This window comes from Erythrolamprus reginae, chromosome 1 (assembly GCF_031021105.1).
Source record: "Erythrolamprus reginae isolate rEryReg1 chromosome 1, rEryReg1.hap1, whole genome shotgun sequence".
Classification (NCBI taxonomy): Eukaryota; Metazoa; Chordata; class Lepidosauria; order Squamata; family Dipsadidae; genus Erythrolamprus; species Erythrolamprus reginae.
Window position 1 is genome coordinate 259,983,663 of NC_091950.1, and position 23,472 is coordinate 260,007,134.

Consider the following 23,472-nt stretch of genomic DNA (forward strand, 5'->3'; position numbering starts at 1 on the left):
TATCACGAACAAGATTATCAGTATTGTTTGTCTGACCATCTTTGTTAGCGTTGCTGAAAAAATAGCAAACTAAATATTTTCAACAGGTTACTTTTTATATACTGCTCTGATTTTTAGCAATAATAAGCTCTAACAAAGAACAGTTATATAAATGGCTTAATATAAATATATACAAATTGTATAGATTTTGGTCCTGAAATGGATTGTTTGTATGTCAAATTCAAAATATTTTATTTCTGTTTCCCTCTCCAAGGTGTCACTTTGTATATCATGATGGACAGCATATAAAATGAATGAATGATTGGTATTTATTTATTTATTTTATTTTATTTTATTTTATTTTATTTTATTTTATTTTATTTTATTTTATTTTCTTACTTACTTACTTACTTACTCACTTACTTATTTATTTTGACTTCTATGCCACCCAATCCCAAAGGACTCATGGCGGCTCACAACAATATAAAATTACAATAACAATAGCAGTAAAAAGAAGTCAAGTAAAAAAATAAGAGTAATTGCTAAAATCCAAATTAAAACTTTAAAACAGTTAAACAACACACATACTGCTCATTCATACCAATCCATATACATAGACAAAGTAGTGGTTGATTTAGGGCCCCCAGGCCTTCCGTCATAGCCAGGTCTTCATGGTCTTATGAAAAGCCAGCAGGGTGGGGGCCATATGGACCTCAGGGAGGGAATTGATTCCATAAAGTCGGGGAAGCAACAGAGAAGACCCTCCCCTGCGGTCCCGCCAACCTGCATTGTTTAGCTGACGGGACCTGGAGGAGACCAACTCTGTGTGGTCTAATTGGTCTCTGGGAGGTATGTGGCAGGAGACAGTCATAGTTAGATTTGATTGATTGATTTTCTTTCTGGAATTATTTGCAATTCTACTTAGATTAATCTTAAGTATAATTTTGACTGTTATTCTACCAGAAAAGATACATTATCAGAATGATTCTGATTTTATATTTATAAGCATACCAGTATATTGAGATGCTAATCCTATAAATAACATACATCCCAAACTTCCTTTTTTCTGCACTCACCTCTTCTCTCATGCCAGGGATACCTAGCAAGCCAAGACCTCTCTCTGCTTTCTAAATTGACATGATGTTGACCTTCACAAAGCACAAGAGGAAAAATACTATTTTGAAAAGGGGTGGTGGTGTGATTTTATTTTACAGTTATCTTGTTCAAGGTTTGGTTTAAAGGTATAGAATGTTCTTATCAGTGTTGAAAATTTGGAAAAGACATAGGAAGCACTGTTAATTCCAAACTGCAAGTGAATAACTTTGTAGGATACAAATGCCCAACTATATGCATAAGGCAAGCAATTCCGTAGAATAGCTCAGCTTAAACTTTCTCCTGTTTCACTAACAGCATGACCTGAAAAGCTGCATAGTTCTCTTCATGTCATGTAAGTTTTACATCAGATGCAGGAGAGACAGCGGGAGAAAGGAATAACAGCAAGCAGCAGGGTAAGCAATTGGGCTTGAATCTTAATAAGGAAAGTCAATAGCATAAAAAATGGGAAAGGAAATGGGGGGCCCAAAAAAGCTATTGATGCTATGGCAGCTGTGATGAAGCCAGCAGGCCACCACATAACTATCAACCTATTGGAATGATTTACTGCCTCCCTGCTTTCCTTCTTGTTTCGACAAACGTGACTTTGCACAAGGTTTGGCAAATAGCATATGTCCAGAATATTGTGTGGAGTTTGTTGAAGTGCTCACTGACAGAGTCCTAAAATCAGAAGCATTGTTGCAGAATTCAGTCGTGTTGCCATAAAATGTGATGAGACATGTAAACAATATTGGGTTCCTACCAGTATGGGTCACTCTACAGCGCGGTAGGGAAAATGGAGCTGTGTGCACAGCTCTGCATGATCTGTGGGTGGGCGGGCATGTCCGCATGAGATTTGGCACATGTGCAGGAAGCCAAATCTTGCACGAGGATGCTCGCATGTGCAAGACTTTGCTGATTTTCGGTAATTTCTTTGCTTCCGTGCATGCGTAGGAGCATAAAACCACCAAAAATTGGTGAAATCTTGCACATGTGAATGTCCTTGTGTGAGATTTGGCTTCCTGAACATGCGCAGAAGCCAAATCTTGCGTGGGTGCATGGGCACAACCGCCAGTTATGCACCAGTAGCGGCAGTGAAGGGGAACCCTTGCCTGCATGTAAACAAACCTCATGAAGAAACAAAAATGTAATTTATTTTTATTTATTTTATTTATTTATTATTTAGATTTGTATGCCGCCCCTCTCCGCAGACTCGGGGCGGCTCACAACAAAATACAACAATTCATGACAAATCTAAATTGTAATTTAAAATATTTAAAAAAAACACATTTACTAAGCAAACATACATACAAACATACCATGCATAAATTGTATATGCCCGGGGGAGATGTCTCAGCTCCCCCTTGCCTGATGACAAAGGTGGGTTTTAAGGAGCTTACGAAAGGCAAGGAGAGTAGGGGCAGTTCTAATCTCTGGGGGGAGTTGGTTCCAGAGAGTCAGGGCCGCCACAGAGAAGGCTCTTCCTCTGGGGCCCACCAACCGACATTGTTTGGTTGACGGGACCCGGAGAAGGCCCATTCTGTGGGACCTAATCGGTTGCTGGGATTCGTGCGGCAGAAGGCGGTCTCAGAGATATTCTGGTCCCGTGCCATGAAGGGCTTTAAAGGTCATAACCAACACTTTGAATTGTGACCGGAAATTGATTGGCAACCAATGCAGACTGCGGAGTGTTGGTGAAACATGGGCATACCTAGGTAAGCCCATGACTGCTCTCGCAGCTGTAATTAGTAACAGTCTCGTCAACCTTTCAGGATACGGTTGTAATGGTATGCAGGATTGATCTTGGAAAACAGGAGAAAGAGCCACAGTCTAGATGCCAGTTAGATAGGAGGCAGCTACAGTAAGTCTGCAGAAGGACTGGCTTCATGAAAAACATCCGAGAAGGGACCCTCCCTAATTTCTTGGACTGCAAGAGCAAAGGGAGAGAGACTTGCAAGATTCTGTTCATGTGACCTCATAATAAGTTTAGAGTTAATACTTTAGGCATTTTCAGTGTGCTATCCTACGAAGTTGACAGCAATGTGCTAGATCATTTTTAAAAATTATTTTAGTGAGGATATCTTTAAATGAGAATGGACTCCTGGCAACTGACTGGACTAGTTGGCCCGATTTGCAAAAGTAGCTTGTGCATTGGCCTAAGAAGAAGGCATTAGCAACATTTGCAGACGTGGCTTGTTGATGCCTTCTTTCTTGGCTGAAAGAATCAGTGGCCCAAAGATCGCCACACTGACTTTATCTATCTATCTATCTATCTATCTATCTATCTATCTATCTATCTATCTATCTATCTATCTATCATCTATCTATTTATTGAATTTGTATGCCGCCCCTCTCCGGAGACTCGGGGCGGCTAACAGCAACAATAAAACAGTGTACAATAGTAATCCAATACTAAAAACGATTAAAAACTCATTAATATAAAAACCAAACATACATACATACATACCATGCATAGAATTGTAAAGGCCTAGGGGGAAAGAGGATCTCAATTCCCCCATGCCTGACGGCAGAGGTGGGTTTTAAGTAGCTTACGAAAGGCAAGACTTTGTGCCTAAGACTGGAATAGAACTCACAATATGCTGGTTTCTAGCCTGGTACCTTTCTGATGAACTAAATAGATTAAAGCTAAGATCAGTAGGTTAATTTCACAGATATAAGCTATTCAGGAGCAAAGCCTGAAAGAGAACGACTACATTTTTGAACTGACTAAATTTTTGAACAGGACTGTCAAACTTCCATGCCCCCGCCTAATTTAGCAAAGGGGGGGGGAGTCCCAATACATCACATGATGTTGTGACGCCGTGAATTTGACATCTCTGTTCTAAACATTCTAACTCTTTAGGTTTTAGTGAAGAAGGTATCAGTAGCAATGAGAGCTACTTGATTCACTTCCTCCCACCATACAATCCCAAGTCACTTCTCAGATGCATTTATGTTTAATGCCATAAACAACAATTTTCCTTCTATATTCAATGCTTGAACACCATTTTAGCATTATATTTTCACTCAGATCTTCACTCGTGCTTAGAAATTTTCAGAATTTTTTTTTCGTAACACTTGCAAATACAGATTGACTGCATGTGTACTAAGGACTTCTGTCAGCTAGAATGAGCAATGGAGAAGGGGAAGATAAATATCAGGTTTCTAAGCATTCCGTGATGACCTTCCCAGTGGTATAGATGGAAATATATCAGGTTTCTCAACAGTAACCTGGGGGAAAGAAATGAAATATGAATGTTCACACTGCAAGCAAAAAAAGAAACAGCAAAATAGGCTATTTTCCATTGACTCAATGTCACATTAAGGAAGTGGGATTATTGCTCACCTAGCTCTGTTATTGAACTATACAATTTTTTACAGGAGTTTTTCATAGCAGTACAGTACCTGGAGATGTTGATATTGAAACAAAAACTTTCTTTAGAGAAAGCACTGTTTATCGTGGAGCTGTGAATCTATTTGGATCTTCATTCGCACCTCCAAATTAATTTTGTAAGCCATCTACAATCACAGACGTGAGATGGAAAGCAATATAAATGTACAATTAAATTTACAATTAAAATAAATAAAAGAAAATAAATAATTAAATAGCTACTCAATACATATTCAGAATCAATTATTGCAGAATACAATGGCTCCAAACTAATTCTAAATTTCTAAAATCAATCTTTTATTATTGAGAAGATATTGTAATAGGAGAAAATATTTGTACCTTAGACTTGAAACGTAAGGTCCCTGGTATTCTCTGAGTTTGGTTGTTTGTTGCAGATGTTTCATTACCACCCTAGATAACAACCTCAGTGCACTGAGAAAATGTATTTGAAAAATATGTTGACAATGCCTGGTGTTAAATCTTTAAAGCCGTAGGCAAGAGAGCAGGATTTCCTATGGCCAGAGATATATGCCAAGTACCCTCTGTAGCATTTTACTGAAGCAAACAATTTTATTCAGAATAATGTTATTTCAGTTTTCAAATACTTGCATACTTTAGGATTGAATGTTTATTGGCAAGGAATGTATTTTCTGTCTTAAATACATAATGTTATATTTATGTGTGGATGCTTTCATAACATAACGCTATGTATATTTTCTAACAGATGTATTCCTCTATGTACAATAGCTGTTAATTCTAAATAAAAATACGTAGCATTTCAATCTAAATTCAAATGCAGCATTTCCATAACAAATGTCTGTGCATAGAAATAGCAACACCAGAAAAAATGTAAAGAAAAATTACCAATCTAAATGATATAACCTTGACTGGAATTTTGACCATGCAACGGGGAATAAGGTACATGAAAAGCTAATGTGGTAAACAGGAGAGGTTTTTAGTTTTCCGCTGGGTTGTTTACACTTTCTGTGGAAGCTTTTCTATAGAGATAGTGTCACTTAATTATTCAGGCAGTTACTGATTATTTTTTAGAACAGGCATTTTCATATTAAAAAAAATATGAAATGAGGAAAATTGGAAATGCCATTAACGCTTTGACAAAATTGTCAGATAAAAAAATTAGAATTATTAACAGAAGGGGGTCATCCACAATTTTCTTATTGAGAGATAAGTTTATTACAGTTTTTTTTAAAGGTTCCTATCTTTTCAGTGCAAATGACTGAAAAGAAGCATATGATTAATGATTACTAAGAATCAAAAGACCATGGAAGAGAAAAGCTCAAACAACTCTGATTATAAATAGACTGAAATTAAAGTGGGTTCCCACATCAGTTCATTATTCATGGTAGCACTGATAAACCCCTACTAACACTATATGCTAATAAATACAGTAAGAAGCTTTTACAAAGAGACATCTTTACTTTTTAAAGTTATAAATATTATTATTTCCTGCATAATGTTTTAATAGATTCATTTTGCTTCCACTCACCTGTAAGGCAGAGAACCAAAGCTGTGCATTAAGTATTCTTTAAGGTCATACAAACAGGAATGTGTTTGTTTGTTTAAGAAAATACTGCTCTCTGTGTGTAGAAAACAGAAACACAAAGTCATTCATTAGATAGTTTTCCAATTTTCCCATTTCCTAGTCATTATATTTAAAGGCAGTGGTCCTCTTAAAGGACATGGGAACTGCATCTACATGGAGGGAAGTATGCAGTGGAGTATCCCAAGGCTCTGTTTTAGGCCCAGTACTCTCCAATATCTTCATAAATGGCTTGGACGAGGGATAGATGGGAAACTAGCCAACTCTCCAGAAGATAGGCTCAAGATACAGAAGGATCTTGACAGACTTGAACATTATCTAACAAAATGAAATTCAATTGTGAAAAAAGTAAGGTTTGACATTTAGGCAAGAAAAATAGCATGCACAGGTACAGGTACTTTGCTCAACAGTAGTAACTGTGAGAGGGATCTAGGAGTCCTAATGGACAACCATTTAAATATGAGCCAGAAGTGTGCAGCAGCTGCCAAAAAAGCCAACACAGTTCTAGGCTGCATGAACAGAGGGATAGAACCAAGATCACTTGAAGTGTTAATACCATGTTATAATGTCTCGGTAAGGCCACACTTGAAATACAGTGTTCCCTCGATTTTCACGGGTTCAAACTTCACGAAAAGTCTATACCACGGTTTTTCAAAAATATTAATTAAAAAATACTTCACGGTTTCCCCCCCTATACCACGGTTTTTCCCGCCCGATGACGTCATATGTCATCGCCAAACTTTCGTCTGCCTTTAATAAATATTTTTTAAATAAACTTTAATAAATAAACATGGTGAGTAATAATCTAAATGGTTGTTAAGGGAATGTGAAATTGTAATTTAGGGGTTTAAAGTGTTAAGGGATGGCTTGTGATACTATTCATAGCCAAAAATAGTGTATTTACTTCCGCATCTCTACTTCGCGGAAATTCGACTTTCGCGGGCGGTCTCGGAACACATCCCCCGCGAAAATCGAGGGAACACTGTAATACATTTAGTTTTGGTTTCCACAATGTAGAAAGAATGTTAAGATTCTGGAAAAAGTGCAGAGAAGAGCAACAAAGATGATTAGGGGACTGGAAGCTAAAACATATGAAGAACGGTTGCAGGAACTGGGTATGTCTAGTTTAATGAAAAGAAGGACCAGGAGAGACATGATAGCAGTGTTGCAATATCTCAGGGGCTGCCACAATGAAGAGGGAGTCAGACTATTTGCACCTAAGGATAGGATAAGAAGCAATGGGTGGAAACTAATCAAGGAGAGAAGCAACTTAGAACTAACAAGAAATTTCCTGACAGAACAATTAATAAGTGGAACAACTTGCCTCCAGAAGTTGTAAATGCTCCAATACTGGAAGTTTTAAAAAAGTGTTGGATAAAGCCGCACCTCCCATCCTCGTCGCCACTTTTACGTCGTGAGAGAACACACAGTGGTCTGGCTAGATTCATTTATTAGGAATCTGCAGCTTGCAACAAAGTAAACATTTCATTGTAACAATGTAACAACATGCAGCTTGGGTTTCCCTTTTTTAAAGGGCTCTGGTGTACTTTCCTGCACACGGCTTAACCAATCATTTTAAACTATATACAATAGGTAATTTGAATAATGATTGACACCCCCGTATCCATGGATACAGAACAGATAACCATTTGTCTGAAGTGATGTAGGGTTTCCTTCCTGGGCAAGGAGTTGGATTAGAAGACCTGTCCAATTCTGCTATTCTGTTCTGTTCTGTTCTTTTCATTGAGTCTCCCTTTTCTTCCCCATTCTATTCTTCCCTGTTCATGTACATATATTCCTGACTTCCATATTATATTTGGATGTCTTATACATTTTTGCTGTGAGAAGGGGAAGAAGCCACAGGGAAGGAACTGGAATTGAGCAATATCTGGAGTTGAATTTGACACCCTAAATATGTTCCCCTTGCATTTACAGAAGTAAGTAAAGCATTCATTTGCTTTACTGGTTATAGCCCTGTCTGCTGCTGTAACCCTGATGACATTACTTCATGTCTTAATCAGCATAAGACTGGACAACTATAGTGCACTCAATCAGGCTGCCTTTGGAGACAACCAGGAAGCTGTAGTTGAAGCAAACTGCAGCAGGCATATTATGATGAGAGACAATCCTGCTAGTGTAGAATAACACGTAATGTAGAGCTTCTGCATGGCTAATAATTCCAGCGTCTAATTCAAAGTGCTTTGAATCTCCTTGCCTTCCATAAGAGTTTAAAAACTCATCTTTGCCACCAGGCTTGGGGCTACTAGATCTTCCCCCTGACCAACGTATGTTTTTAGTATGATTGTTGATTGAATGTTAATGGAAGTTTTTTTTTAATTAGACTTTTAAGCATTTTTTAAAATGTATATTAATTGGATTGACCTACTATTGCTGGTTTTGAGCGCACAATGCTTGCTTTTTATACCCTGGTTGGAGATAAAAAACAGTCTCTAAAACACTTCATTTCTCTCTCTCTTTAGAGAGAGAAACAATGAAAAAAGCAGGCAAAGTGAAGATTGCTTCATTAGCAAAGCGTAGAAGATCACTTCACTCCTTAGCACCTTGGCAGGGCTGAAAAAAAGGCTCTGCTGATTGTTGGAGGGAGAAGTAATGAAAGAAGCAGGCAAAGAGATAATTTAGCTAGCAAAGCACGGAAGGTTGTGTTAGCACCTTGTTAGGGTTAAAACAAAGCTTAGCAAAAGCTACATTTGGAGTATAAGATGCACCTAAATTTTCAGCCTCTTTTAGGGGGGAATGGTATATTTGTGTGTTTTTAATGTTCAGGTTTTCCACAAAAAGCTTGCTATAATTAATCAAAACTATTGATTTGAATAAGATTAAATTTATTCCTTAATCAGCCACAAAGTTCAAACTTTGACTATGAGTTATTTAATTATTTACTTATTAAACATTTTACTTTAAGGGGAAACAAATGACAATCCATTTTTTGAAAATGTATGATCTGCCTGTGTAGTAAACCTGATACAAATGACTATAGTGTAAGTTTATTCAGTATAACAACCGGGAAACAACTCATATAGATCTAATATTGTCTCAATACAAAATGAAACTTTATAGTGGGGACTACCCCAGTACTGTACTGAGTGAGTATATCATTTGATTAATGTCATCAAGATGTTTTACATGCAAGGATTTTAACAGCTTTAATATTTCTCTAAACAAATTTGTAATTAAAATTTAATAGTGGATTTAAATGCCCTTTGTCTGAAAGATACATTTCTTAAATAAAAAAGTCCAGGCTTTAATCTCTAGACTGGAAATATAAGTGATGAGTTGAGTATCATTTGTTAAACAGCTTTGAAGGAAAGTTAGATTTTAGAAGAGTTATCTTCTGTCTTTTTGGTAATATATTGCTTTTAATTTTATTACTTTGATCCTGTATAGCTTCATACTGCAGCTTAAATCATATTGTGAAGAATGGTGGAATTGTAAATAAAACCAAGGGCACAGATGGCAGTATAATTCGCTACTATTGTAAGTCTGGATACAGGATAATTGGTCATAGCAATGCAACTTGCAGACATTACCCAAATGGCATGTATCAGTGGGATTCTCCTCCACCTCTTTGCCAAGGTAAGACTTAACCATATGTGTGTGTGTATGTGTGAGAGAGGGGGGGGGATGGATGGATGGATGGATGCAGAGAATTTTGGTGTTTAGGAGCTGACAAATTTCTGATCCTGTTGTTCCAAGATAATTATGTATTGTACCATTTGAGTTTCTAAGCCAACAGAACACAAAGGGTTCTCTAGGGCAAGCTACAAAAAGTATTCAGCTAATATGGCAGCTGAAACACTGAAGAAGAAGAAAGGTTGCTTTAGCAAGTGTTCAAATCATTATATCATTTCAAAAGCAATTCTAATCTTGAAATTCCTGCTTATAATAAAATGAAAAAAATAAAATGAAAAAAATGCTTGCAAACTGTGCCACAAATGATTTCATGAGATGTAAGATTCCCTGGCAGCAGAAACCGAGAAAAATAGCTCAGGTGTTTAAATAAAAGGCACTAAAAGTTCAAGTTCAATGAGGAAAAGCAATAGATACAACAAAAGGAATCAAAATGGCTATACTAAAGGACTTAATGAAGATCTGAAAACTGAGGGAACTTATGTTGGATGTCCTGACCAAACATCTCTTCAATATCTTTGAGAAATCCTAGAATGAAGTGTCAGCTGAATGCGGAAGGGCCAATATTCACCTTACTTCAAAATGGACCTATGTATCTCCAAATCAATGTAGGAAGTTTCTACAAAAGTTTGTAAAGTGAGTAATATGTATGCACCTTGAAAACAAATGCTGTCATTAGCAAAAGTGATTCTGGATTTTTCAAAAGCAAATCGTGTTGGACTATTTAATTTCTGAACCAAACAGCTTCCTTTATAGACTGCAGTAATGCTGTAGGCATAACCCATGTTGATTTCAACAAAGCATTCAACAGGGTTTATCATGACATTCTAACCAGCAACCTGTGAAGTGTGAGCTATATTGCATGTCAATCAGGTAGATACACAATTAGTTAATAAAAACATTTTATGTATTTATTTATTTATTTATTTATTAGATTTGTATGCCGCCCCTCTCCGTAGACTCGGGGCGGCTCACAACACATAATAAAACAATTCACAACAAATCTAATAAATTAAAAAATTAAAAAAACCTCCATTATTAAACCAGACATACACACAGACATACCATACATAAATTGTATAGGCCCGGCGGAGGGGGGGATGCCTCAATTCCCCCATGCCTGATAGCAGAGGTGAGTTTTAAGGAAGGCAGGGAGGGTGGGGGCAGTTCTAATATCTGGGGGGAGCTGGTTCCAGAGAGTCAGGGCCACCACAGAGAAGGCTCTTCCCCTGGGACACGCCAGATGACATTGTTTTAGTCGACGGGACCCAGAGAAGGCCAACTCTGTGGGACCTAATCGGTCGCTGGGATTCGTGCAGCAGAAGGCGGTCCCAGAGATATTCTGGTCCGATGCCATGAAGGGCTTTATAGGTCATAACCAACACTTTGAATTGTGACCGGAAATTGATCGGCAACCAATGCAGACTGCGGAGTGTTGGTGTAACATGGGCATACCTAGGGAAGCCCATGATTGCTCTCGCAGCTGCATTCTGCACGATCTGAAGTTTCCGAACATGCTCAAAGCATTCTTATCAAAGACTCTTCATCAGTCTGGAGTTAAATACAGCCAACTGAAAAATGAAGTTGTAGGTTCAGATACTCTTCACTAGTTTTTACTGAGGACTTCCATAAAGACATAGACCTATCAAACCTGTAGATAACACAAAATATTAATACTAACATTAACAGAACAGAAAGGCAGAATTTGTTACCAGTCCCAACATTTTAGGATGTACGTATGGTAACACCATAAAAATGTCCCTTAAGGTGGTCTTCTTCTGTATGAACCATCGTTCCCCCCAAAAATTCAGTCCTCCCTAGCTGCTTGTCGAAAATGCCCTAAAAACATGTTTTTGTCAGCAGGTTTAGGATTTTTATTATGCAGTGAATTATTTTAATGTTGTAAGTGCCCAGGCTCACATTACTTGGGAAGCTATATACATTTCTTAAATAAATAAATTTTCAATGCATTGAAGAATGAAAATGGAATGAACAGTAGAAGAAACAAATACATGTTTTCTTAGGCAGTAAAAATCGAAGGCACAGGTATAGGATAGGAATACTATCCTAACTTGGCTTGTGAAAGGAACTTGTGAAGAAACCTTAATTGCAAAGTTGTTAGTTTGCAAACTGAACATGAATAGCAATCCTGGAGTTACAACCATTTGTTCAGCAACTGTATAAAGTTACAATTGCACTGAATGAATAGATTAGGAATGCTCCTTGAAATTAAGGTCATAGCAGTCACATCAGCAAAATTTGGGTGCTTGGCAATCAGCTCACATTTATAATTGGTAGCAGCACCTTATGGCCATGTGATTTTAATGAACAACCTTCTCTGCTGGCTTACCACAAGCAAAGTCAATGGGAATTCATTAAAGAAGCCACAAATCATTGAGGTAAGTTTCTCCCCTTCCCCTGTCTTTATTACATTCACTATATGTTCCTTTCCCCATCACTCACTTGCAACCACCAGCACCCTCTTTCCTTGGGCCTTCCTGCACTTGCATGGATGCACACCCTGCATCCTGTTTCTCTGGCCTTCTTGACCTCATATCAAACTGCAGCAACCTGTTAACTCATGTGTGACCTATGCTGGGCCTCTAAGGTTCCTCCCCCACACACACATTACTCCCATGATCCTTACCTGGGATTGTTTCCTGCTGAATAATATGCTTATCTTGGATTACAACAGCAACCATGATTCCCCAGACTTTTCTATTGCTAAGTATTGTGGTCATGTGATGTCACAAGCATTGGCAATCCTGGTCCCAATTGCCATTATAACTCCAAGACTACCTGTAATCTCCCTCATAACAACAACCTTATTTGAAATCTTCAGAATTACTGCCTTTTAATAAATCTTTGTCTTGTTTTCTTTTTTGCACTCATCCCATTCAACTCCTCTTTCTCTGGCCTATACACCCCAGGGACAATTTTCATCCAGCCACACTTGTTTCTTTCTGTCACCTACCATAATCTTTTATTTTATTTTATTTTATTTTATTTTATTTTTTATTTTTTATTTTTTATTTATTTGTCCAATACACAAATGCATAGGAAGAAAAATAAACATGTAGTAATATATATAAGGGTAAAGTGAACTTAGAGGAGAGGATATATGAAAGAAAGAAAATATATATGATAAGTGAGAGAAAGGAAAGACAATTGGACAGGGGACGAAAGGCACACCAGTGCACTTATGTACGTCCCTTACTGGCCTCTTAGGAACCTGGAGAGGTCAATCGTGGAGAGTCTAAGGGAGAAATGTTGGGGGTTAGGGGTTGACACAATTGAGTCCGGCAATGAGTTCCACGCTTCGATAACTCGATTGTTGAAATCATATTTTTTACAGTCAAGTTTGGAGCGGTTCGTATTAAGTTTGAATCTGTTGCGTGCTAATCTGTAGCCATTACTTCTCTGGGAAGGTAGAAATAGCATTTTAGAACAAGAGTATATCCTCTTCTCATTCAATCCTTATTGCCTGCCATCTTAAATTACACAAAATGTAATTTCCATTTTTAATTTTAGGTAATTTAAGAGGCAGGATTGACATGGACTGAAAACTGTCTTAGTTTCCAATTCTGAAGTATAGCTTACCTGTCACAGAACCTTGATAACGCATGAGCCTTCTGCAGATGATAACCATGCTAATAAGTGATGAAATTATATCAAAATTTGAATTGTATTGGACGAACCATACTTGACTGAAACTTTCTTATTATATTTAAAGTACAGATTTTCACAGAATTATTGTGTTCCCAACATTTTTAGGAAGCAACATTGTTCTGTCCTAGGATACTAATCAGTTTCTGGAAACAGATCAGCATAGACTTGTTTTAGTTTATTTTCTATATTTTTGTGGATTTTCCCCCAAAGCAGGGAATTTCATTATGTATGAAGTTGTAGTATTGATTCCTCAGATATAACTTGTAACTAAGATTGTACTATAAACAGTGATTGGAATCTAATGTCCCTCTGTTCATTATTATATATAATCATGTAGTTCCTTTTTCTGCTAGTATTACAAGAGTTTTAATTGTCATAGACACAAATCTCTAGTTGCTTGGGTTAAAATGGTTATATCAAAAACATTTAAAAAAAAAATCTCATGTGGTCAAGTGACAGCTATTAATCGTTTTACTATTGCACAAAGGATTTACTCTCTTCCAAGGTATTATAATTGATTGTTACTGCTGTTGCTTTTAAAACAGCAAAAACTGCAGAGCTAACAGAATAATTATATCTGAAGAAAATAACTATGGTTACTCAATCTATATTTAAGAGATTATTTATTTTAATGTTTTCAAATATTTAATTGGATATAGAATAATCCTTAGAGTTAATCTGCTAAAATCAGTAGATTTAAATTTCTCATGGCGAAATAAAGTTTAACTAATTTTAATGAGACTGGTTCTAAACAATTAAGAATAAATGCATAGTGTTACATACACAGATTGCAGAACAAATTATACACCAAAGTTTGTAAAAATGGTAAAATAGTAATATTGTTAAATTATTCATATAAGTACCATTGTCTAATTGGCTACATTTTTCTGTTATGATATATAGAAAATTTTTCAAAGTGCAATAATAGTATAGATAGTCCTCATTTAGTGACTATTTCATTTTGATAGTCCTCATTTGGTGACTATTTGCAATTACAATATAACAATGGAGTTATATATACAGTCTCCTTTGCTGAACTGTGAACTATATAAAACCATGAGATATTCAATACATTTTATTCTTAGTTGTTTGATGATGAAAAAATAACATTACAACTAATTCTCACACATATGTGACCCTCACAGGTCTATAAAGCAAAGGAGAGCTTAAACAAGATAATAAAAACAGTTTTACTTAGTGATCACTTCAGTTAACCAAGTTACTAGTCCCAATTATGGTGGCTAAATGAGGACCACCTGTAGTAGAGAAAAGGGCACAGCCACTTTAGAAATGGTAGCTGGATTTTATATATGGACCACAAACTGTAATTTTTAAAGAGAATGTCAAGTGAAATCAAGAGATTTGGGCATTTCAAATGAGTATAAAGATTTAATTCAAGTTTAAATTTTCTATAAAAATCTGACCAACTAATGGTCAAGGGAAATGAGCGGGAAATAAGAAAGTCATTCATGATGAGTTGGACTTAGATTTCTTGACAGCACACAGGAATTTGTGACTTATGATGCATTTGATCCCTTTGGCCTCTGCCTGGTCATCTCCTACAGGGAATAATATAAATCAAGTACATAAGGAAAATTATTTGAAATATATTTTAAAAGATTTGTTAATGCATTTCTCTTAACATAATATAAGCAGTAAATCAGGGGGGAAACAATGTGAAAAGCTATGCAATATGGGCTAGAAAAATCGCACTAGTGGTTACAGTGTATCTTCAAAATATCCTTCTCGTTATATCAGATTTGCATAACTATTAAAGATAATTTTTCTTTGTGTCAGCTGTAACACACATATTGGTGTGGTTTTTTATTTATTTTTTAAATTTAATTATTTTATTTTATTTTTTTAATCTACGAAAGTAAAGAATCATAGTTATTATAACCTTCTGAGTCTTTTTTCCCCTTAATCCCCCTTTTCAGCTGTATCCTGTGGTATTCCAGAATCTCCTGGAAATGGTTCAGTTTGGGGTAATGAATTTATTTTGGGCAGCAGAGTGATATATGAATGTAATGAAGGCTACAAGCTAGAATCTAGTCAACAAGCAACAGCAGTGTGTCAAGAAGATGGATTGTGGAGTAATAAAGGAAGACCACCGGTCTGTAAACGTAAGTATGGATTTTTTAAAAAAAATAAAAACAGTACAGTGTTTTAGAGCAAGTTTCAGTTTATCTTTCTGTCTGTTCACTACAATATTTTAGCCTATCTCTAATGACTTCCTCTAAACAGCTTAGAGTCACTGAATCATTTGGATAGGTGGCATAAAAATGTAATAAATAAATAAAACTAAATAGTTTCCATATCTTGTTTAGTACTCTTTTAGCAAATAATTAATTTCTTCCCAAGTTAGTAGAAAATTAGCTACAAATTGCATTTCTCATGTCATTGTGGTGTGTCTCTTCAGATAAACTTACTTCAGTGATAATGAATATTAACCCACTGCAATTGAAAAACTTGTGTGAAAATATAAAATTGACATATCACAACTACTGTTAGAAAAATTCCCCAGAGACCAAGGAAATAAAAGCAAAAGTCTTTATTAACAACAAAAAATAGAAAATACAAAAAAACTCCGGTATGATCATACAGGGACCTGGAGAGGTCACAGGGAAGGCACCTGTGTTCCTCTGAAGGTAAATTACTCAACTACAGGGATAATCTTATATAGGTTTCTTGATGTCTTGTTTACACCCCTTCCCTCTGTCCATAGTCTGTCCATATTGGGAGTTGTTTGCCTGTTATTTCACCATATTTCATTATAATTTGCTAACCCATTTTATCATGTTGTTTTCCCCATTTTCCTTGATCGTTTCCTGGCTTGGAGTTTGAGGTCACTTCATTCTTAATGTATCATGGACATCTTTCCTAAGAATTTTATATCCAAACATAATCATGTTTTCCTTCTGTTTTACAATCCCTTCCTGGCAAGGCCTGCTATCTCTCAAACCAAGGTTCGGAAGTTCAGTACGCTAGTAAAGTGTTTTTATGTCTAGGCCCTATATGTTTCTTACAACTACCCTGTTTCATTTTTTTTAAAAAAAATGAGATTGAAATTATGATGTTCTCCTTTCCTATTTACTTGTTTACATTGATCTACTTCATATCCAACTTTACTTTGGAATTTTTGCCTTCTGAAATTTGTACATACTAGGAATCCTATTAATTTGCTTTGGAAGTATTCTTGTGGATGTGCAATCCATAAAATGTCAGAATTGGCAACCAGGTAGGATGAATGAGTTCCCACTGATACTTCTCTGTTTGCATTCTGCTCAGATAGATTACAGTGACAAAGCTGATACCCCCAACCTTTCTTCCTGCAGTGTTTCTGAAGTCCTGATACAGCAGAGGAATCGCATTGGCACAGTCTCTTTTTTTATTAGATGAAGTTGGAAGTTCATATAAGAACTATTTTTAATGCAATCTTGAAAACAAACTTATTTCCTTATGTTATCATAAGATATTTATATAGATAGATATAGATGCAAATGCAGATATAGATACAGATGTAAGTGATATAAATATAGATACAAACATACACACAATTTCTTCGACAGTGAATTTATACTGTGAGGATGACATCAGGGGCTGATGAAAGCTTAGGATAATAAGTTTTAAAAAGTTCTGGAGATTGTGATGTCTGTCGTTTTTTCTTCTATAACTACACCTGGAACTTGTATTTTTAGGACAATTCATCTCTCTCTCTCTCCCTCCCTCTATCTCTGTCTCTCTCTCTCTCTCTGCTGTATATATGTACATATACCAGTGGCAATTTTCTCTTATCTCCCTATTGGTGGGCTATACATATGCGTGCACAATTGCTATGCTCCCGTGCAGTCTCTCGCATGATTTTGCTTCCGTGCATGCACAGAAGGCATAATATTGCTAAAAATCACACATGTGCAAGCTTTTGCTTCCACACATAAGCAGAAACAAAAAAAAGCTAAAATTTAGTAAAAAAAATTAATTGGTGCTGCACATGGACTGGCGAAGACAGCACCAGAGCTGTCACATGCAAATTGCACAATCTACGGGCCACTACCAGAATACCGCACTGGGGTACACCAGTAGGAACCCACCTCTAACACATACATATACATATTCATATACATATACATATGCACATACACATACACATATTAAAATCAACTTCCAAAAGTTTGGAAATAGAGATGTATCAAAGTAATTCTATATTTAATTCTATTCCAAAGGAGAAAACAGCTATAGTTTATGATAGCTTTCTACTTTCTAAGTATATTAATTTTCAGAAAACATAGAAACCAAATGATACGTGGTTTTTTTTGCCTGGGAGAAACAGAAAAATTATTGGGGTTTTTTTAACAGGAGCTTCCAGTGTGACAAAAACTGGAGAGCAAGAGATAGGTTCCTAATAATGAACCATTAATGAAAAATCACTTTTATAATATATTGTGACTTTTATTCGATAAAATTTTGGGCACAATTTGGGATCTACATGAGTCATGCAACATTGCATCAAGAATGAATCCAACAAAAATAGCCTTTGTTAAATGTTATTAGGACATAATGTTGGAGATTTTAATATAATTAATGAAGTCATAAAATTACATCATCTGTTTGGACAGGATAGCATAGCAAATTTCTAGTGAAACCCCTAGAAATTATAGAATGATATATATTTCCAATATTTTTTTTAAAAGTCCAGTTTTGACCATAAGCAGTATATGAATATAGAAAAGCAATCTCATTCTAATGATATGATGTATAATCATGATGAAAGTATATGCTTGGTCCACTGTAGACATCAGTTCATAAGAATGTCAGCAAAAATAAATCAGCATAGAAAAAGGACAAGATTTTTTCTCTGTAGATGAATTTGACATTCTTGAATCAGATATCATGTATAAAAATGGTGACAGTGATGTCTACAAAAGGAAGACTGATATATATATATTTGCTCTAAATATGGAGTATATGCAACAGTTTGTATTTTAATTCAAGAATCAAGAATATTTCAAGTAAGCAAAAGTATGAAACATCATCTGCAACCATCTCATAAAACCAATGCCCCTGAAGATATCATAGAAGTTACCAGAGATGGCTCTGAGCACAGATATAGCGATGGCTCAGTGGCTCCCCGATTCTACAGAGTAGTATGCAAAAATGAGCCCACCAAACAACAATTCATAAAGACCATAAACTCCATTTCCAGAAACAATACTAATTACTTAGATCCAGACCTGATCTATCTTTCCTACAACGTATCCACTCCCATGAACTACAGGCAGAAATTAAGAGATGACTGGACCTTAGAGAAACAAACCTATACATAGATTACCATGCTAAATGCATCAAATTCAAGACCCATAATCCATCCTACATCTTCCAACATACCATCCCTCAACAACAAATCAACATCCCAAGTATCACCAACCAAGAATAGGAAAGCACACCCCTTACTTCCTCAATCCAATCCAAAACCAATCTCGAATACAAAACCAATCTCAAATGCAAACTAATCAATGCAAGAAGAAGAATTAACAAGATGTCTGAATTCCTACTACTACTAGACACTGACACCTTTGATATTATTTTAGTCTGCGAAACATGGCTAAATGCATTCTACGCCGACTCTATCATCACATCAAGAAACTACCTTATCTTCCAGTCCGACTGTGAATCCTGCAAAGGAGGCGGAGTAGCTATATTCTATAAAAAGTCACTAAACCTGAAAAACATCAAAGTTGCACATGATTTTACCCTCCCTAAACCCATCATCTTTGATATATGCCTAAATGTCACACTTCAATTCATACTTTGTTACAGAGTCCCTGACTACAGAACCTTAAACCTTCACTATCAATTGGGCCTGATGGTCTATGGCCATACTTCCTAAATAACCTTTCCATAGCCATAGATGAATCACTAAGCATAATCTTTGAAAAATCATTCATGACCAGCTCACTACCAAAGCTATGGTCACAAGCAACAATCATCCCCATCTTCAAAAAAGTAAATCCCAGTCTAGTTGAAAACTACAGACCAATCTCATTAGGCTGCATCACATGCAAAGTCATGGAATCAATCATGAACCAATCAATTACTCTCCATCTAGAAACTATCTAGGAATCTACTCTCTAACAAACAATTTGGTTTCAGAAAAAAATTATCTTGCAACCTGCAACTCATTCACTGCAAAAACATAAGGACTACACATCTTGATCAGGGCAAATCAATAGATGCGATTTACATTGACCTCTGTAAAGCCTTCGACTCAGTGGTTCATGACAAACTACTTCTAAAACTCAAATCCTATGGCATCTTAGGATCTCTCCATAGTTGGATAATAGTTGTTCCTATCAAACAGACAACAAATTGTCAAAATAGGGAGTGCCATATCTAATCCTGTTCGGGTTAAGAGCGGTGTACTCCAAGGCAGTGTACTTGGACCAACACTCTTTATATGCTATATAAGTTACCTTTGCAATCCCATTACAAGCAACTTCATTCTCTTCGCCGATGATGTCAAACTTTTCAACACCAACAATAACACAGCTACTCTTCAAAAAGACCTGGGCTTTGTGTCTGAATGGTCAAATATCTGGCAACTCCAAATTTCAACCATTGGTAAAATGAATCCGAACACCAAATGCAAGCTGAATAAACAAGACCTTGCAGACAACCCTCACTCCGTAAAAGGCTTCAAGAGTTGTTAACCTAATCCTACATAGCTTCTGCTCCGGTAATCTCACACTACTAACCAGAGCATACAAAATTTTTGCCAGACCAATCCTTGAATACAACTCATCTATGGAACCTACACCACATTTCGGACATAAACACTCTAGAAAATGTCCAAAGATACTTTACTAGAAGAGCCCTCTGCTCCTCTACTCGCAACAGAATACCCTAGGCAAGTAGACTTAGAATCCTCGGTTTAGAAAGCTTAGAACTATGTCACCTTAAACACAACCTAAACATAGCCCATAAAATAATCTGCTACAATGTCCTTCCTGTCAACAATTACTTCTGCTTCAACCACAACAATACCCAAGCACACAACAAATACAAACTTAAAGTAAACGACTTTAAACTCGACTGCTTGAAATACAACTTTAGTAACCGAGTAGTTGATGCATGGAACTCACTACCAGACACTGTAGTATCATCACCTAACCACCAAAACTTTACCCTTAGACTATCCACTGTTGACATCTCCCGATTCCTAAGAGGTCAGTAAGGGGCATGCATAAATGCACCAGAGTGTCTTCCGTCCCCTGTTCTAATGTTTCTCTTTTACTAATATAATGTATATAAATATTATTATATCTTTGTATACCACCAATATGTACTTGACAAAACAAATTAATAAAATAAAATAAATAAATAAAATCTAAGTAGTTCTGATAAATCAGAAGAGTTTAACAAAAATATTAAAAGCTAATGCACACAGAACTTTCTACTGTACCAAGTATCTATGAACAGTGCTTTATATTAATTACTATGCTTTAGTCTTTTTATTCTTTCCTTATTTTTAATTTAGTTACCATGCAAAGAGTATGTAAGAGAAAAGGGCACACTACTAATGTTGGGAAAGTCATATTTCCCAAATAGGAACACCGTACACAGTCATATGAAGATAAAAATACTGTATAGAGAAACCATTTTCCCCATTCTGAGCCAGAAAAGTGGGATAAATACAAAAAATTAAAAATAGACCTACAAGCAATGTAAGATGGTTTCTTGTCCAAAAATATGCAATATCTTTAGTACAATAAAAGGGGGGAAATAATATTCTACATAAGGATATTGCAGTATTCTTCATTTTAAGTATGAGATAGGATGAGGTGGCACTCTATAAATATAATTCAACTGACATTTTTTCAGCCCAAAAAACTCCTGGATTTTTCTTGAAGGTTCTGCATCCTTAATAGGCTTTTTGGTCAATGGTTGACAGTGACACCCCCCTCCCCAAAAAAAGAAACCTCAAATACTCAAAAACTGGAAACCTCAAATACCTTACTTGAAGACTTCTTTCCATTTCTGCTCCTAAATTGGTTAGAAAAGAGATTTTTTTAAACAAAATTGTTTGCAAAGGAGAAGATGATAGACCACTTGGTTTTATTTGGTTACATGGTTTGTAACCAAATAAAATGGTTACACTGTCACAACTAAAATAAAACCTCAGTAGTTCATATATATCAATATAAATACAGTAAAACATCCGTAGTAAAACAATAGAAGAACAATTTATCAAAAAAGAGCCACACAGTAATTAATCAGTGAAATGGTGTCAGTTCATCCTCCACCAAATGTTCTTCAAAATCCATTTTCATTTTTATCTTTGCTTTTTTTTCTCTCCCTATGATACTCTATCACATTCACAATTTTCATAGACATTTCCTATTTTTAACCATTATATCTTTATTTTCTATCTTTGTTTTCTCTGTCTCTGAAAGTTCTTCTGTTCATCCACTTCTGTGCCATCATTATGCTTTGTTTATCTCCATATTTACAGATATATGAACCTTAATCCCACTTTTCTTCAATGTAAAAATGGAATAGTGATGACGTGTGCTCTATTCTATCAGAAAGATGAGGTGTGATATTCAAATTGGTACAAAGAACTGAATAGATTATATTAAAAATACATTTTAAAGGAATTGCCATGTAGTTTAAAATTTCATGAGATAAATGCATTGTTAAAAATTGTGGCTGCGTTACTTACCACATTAGGCAGGAATTTACTCTTTTCTATAGTCTCCACTAAATTTGGCTGTGATCCTAAACATACTACAACAGTGATGGTAAATGTGCTATTGTGCATGTGTGAGTGCCCACACCCATAATTCAATGCCTGGTGAAGGTGGAAACAGCTTCCCTTGCCTCCCAGAGGGCCTCTGGTGGCCGGAAACAGCCTGTTTCTCAACTTCTGGTAGGCCCAGTAGCCTAATGTTTTCTCCTCCCAAGGCCCTCCCCCATCCCCCAGGGGCTCTCTAGAAGCCAAAGACGCCCTCCCAGAGCCTCTGTGCAAGCCAAAAATCAGCTGGCTGGCACACACATGCACATTGGAGCTGAGCTAGGATAACGGCTCGTGTGCCAGCAGATATTGCTCCATTAATATTGTAGTACAGTGATGGCGACCCTTTGGGTGCCACAGGTGGCAACCTGTGGCACCAAAAGGGTCGCCATCACTGTACTACAATATTAATCAAAGAACAATACATCATAGCATGTTTTAAATGTTTTGAAATTTAAAACATGCTATGATGTATTGTTCTTTGATGAAATAAATAAAATTTTAAAACAAGCCATTATTTCTAAAGTTTAAAAAAATGCAAGAATTGTGGATATCTATGATTTCCCATGGCTAAATTTAAAAGCCGTTTCCCTTATTAGTATTTTTTTTAAATGAAAGCATAATGGACATTATAACATGCAGCTGAATAATATTTGTAGCAGGCTCAATTTCACAAGAAAAAAAAATATCCTGGCAACCAGGTAATGATTCCTCTTCTGAGAAATAATTTCAAAAACCAAAACTTAATACAGGACTTTTTTTCTTTCACAGCTGTGATTTGCCCCAGCATTGAAAGTCGGCTTTCAGAACATGTCATCTGGAGGCTGATTTCTGGGTCAGTGAATGACTTTGGAGCACAAATCATGTTGAGCTGCAGTCCTGGCTATAGTTTAGAGGGGCAGAGACTCATAATGTGTACAACTAATGGAACTTGGAGTGATACTAATGAGAGACAAATGTGTAAGGGTAAGAACTCTTTATTCATACATGGTTCTGTTCTGTTTAAAGATAATTATTAGCAACATCTCCTGAAGATACTAATATTTTGTAAAATCTGACTATAGATAGATGATAGGTAATCATCTAGATAAGTAGGATGTTCATATCAGAACTTGTTTAATTCTCAAGCAGAGTCTCTCTGTTTTTATGTATAGGGCAAGCTGCACATGACTTTATTAATGGCTTTTTAAATACATGGTTAGTTTAACCCTGCTGCCTGTTCAAAACCATTATACACTTGTACTGTTTTCGAGTCTGTGTGACTCAAACCGAAAATTCTTTATTTTAAGTGCTTATATTTGGTCAATTTGAAAACTTCTTTCCCTTGGAAACTAGGTTGAA

The 23,472-nt window shown here is 36.1% G+C and overlaps 1 protein-coding gene across 1 annotated transcript in view; it reads left to right on the plus strand.

Moving 5' to 3' along the window:
- Positions 1 to 23,472, plus strand: part of CSMD1 (CUB and Sushi multiple domains 1) — a 1,071,884-nt gene that overhangs the window by 981,191 nt on the left and 67,221 nt on the right. Inside the window, exons 49-51 of the mRNA XM_070732892.1 lie at positions 9,429 to 9,617; positions 15,278 to 15,463; positions 22,903 to 23,097. Of these exons, the coding sequence (XP_070588993.1) occupies positions 9,429 to 9,617; positions 15,278 to 15,463; positions 22,903 to 23,097 (570 nt within the window). The remainder of the gene's footprint in view (positions 1 to 9,428; positions 9,618 to 15,277; positions 15,464 to 22,902; positions 23,098 to 23,472) is intronic.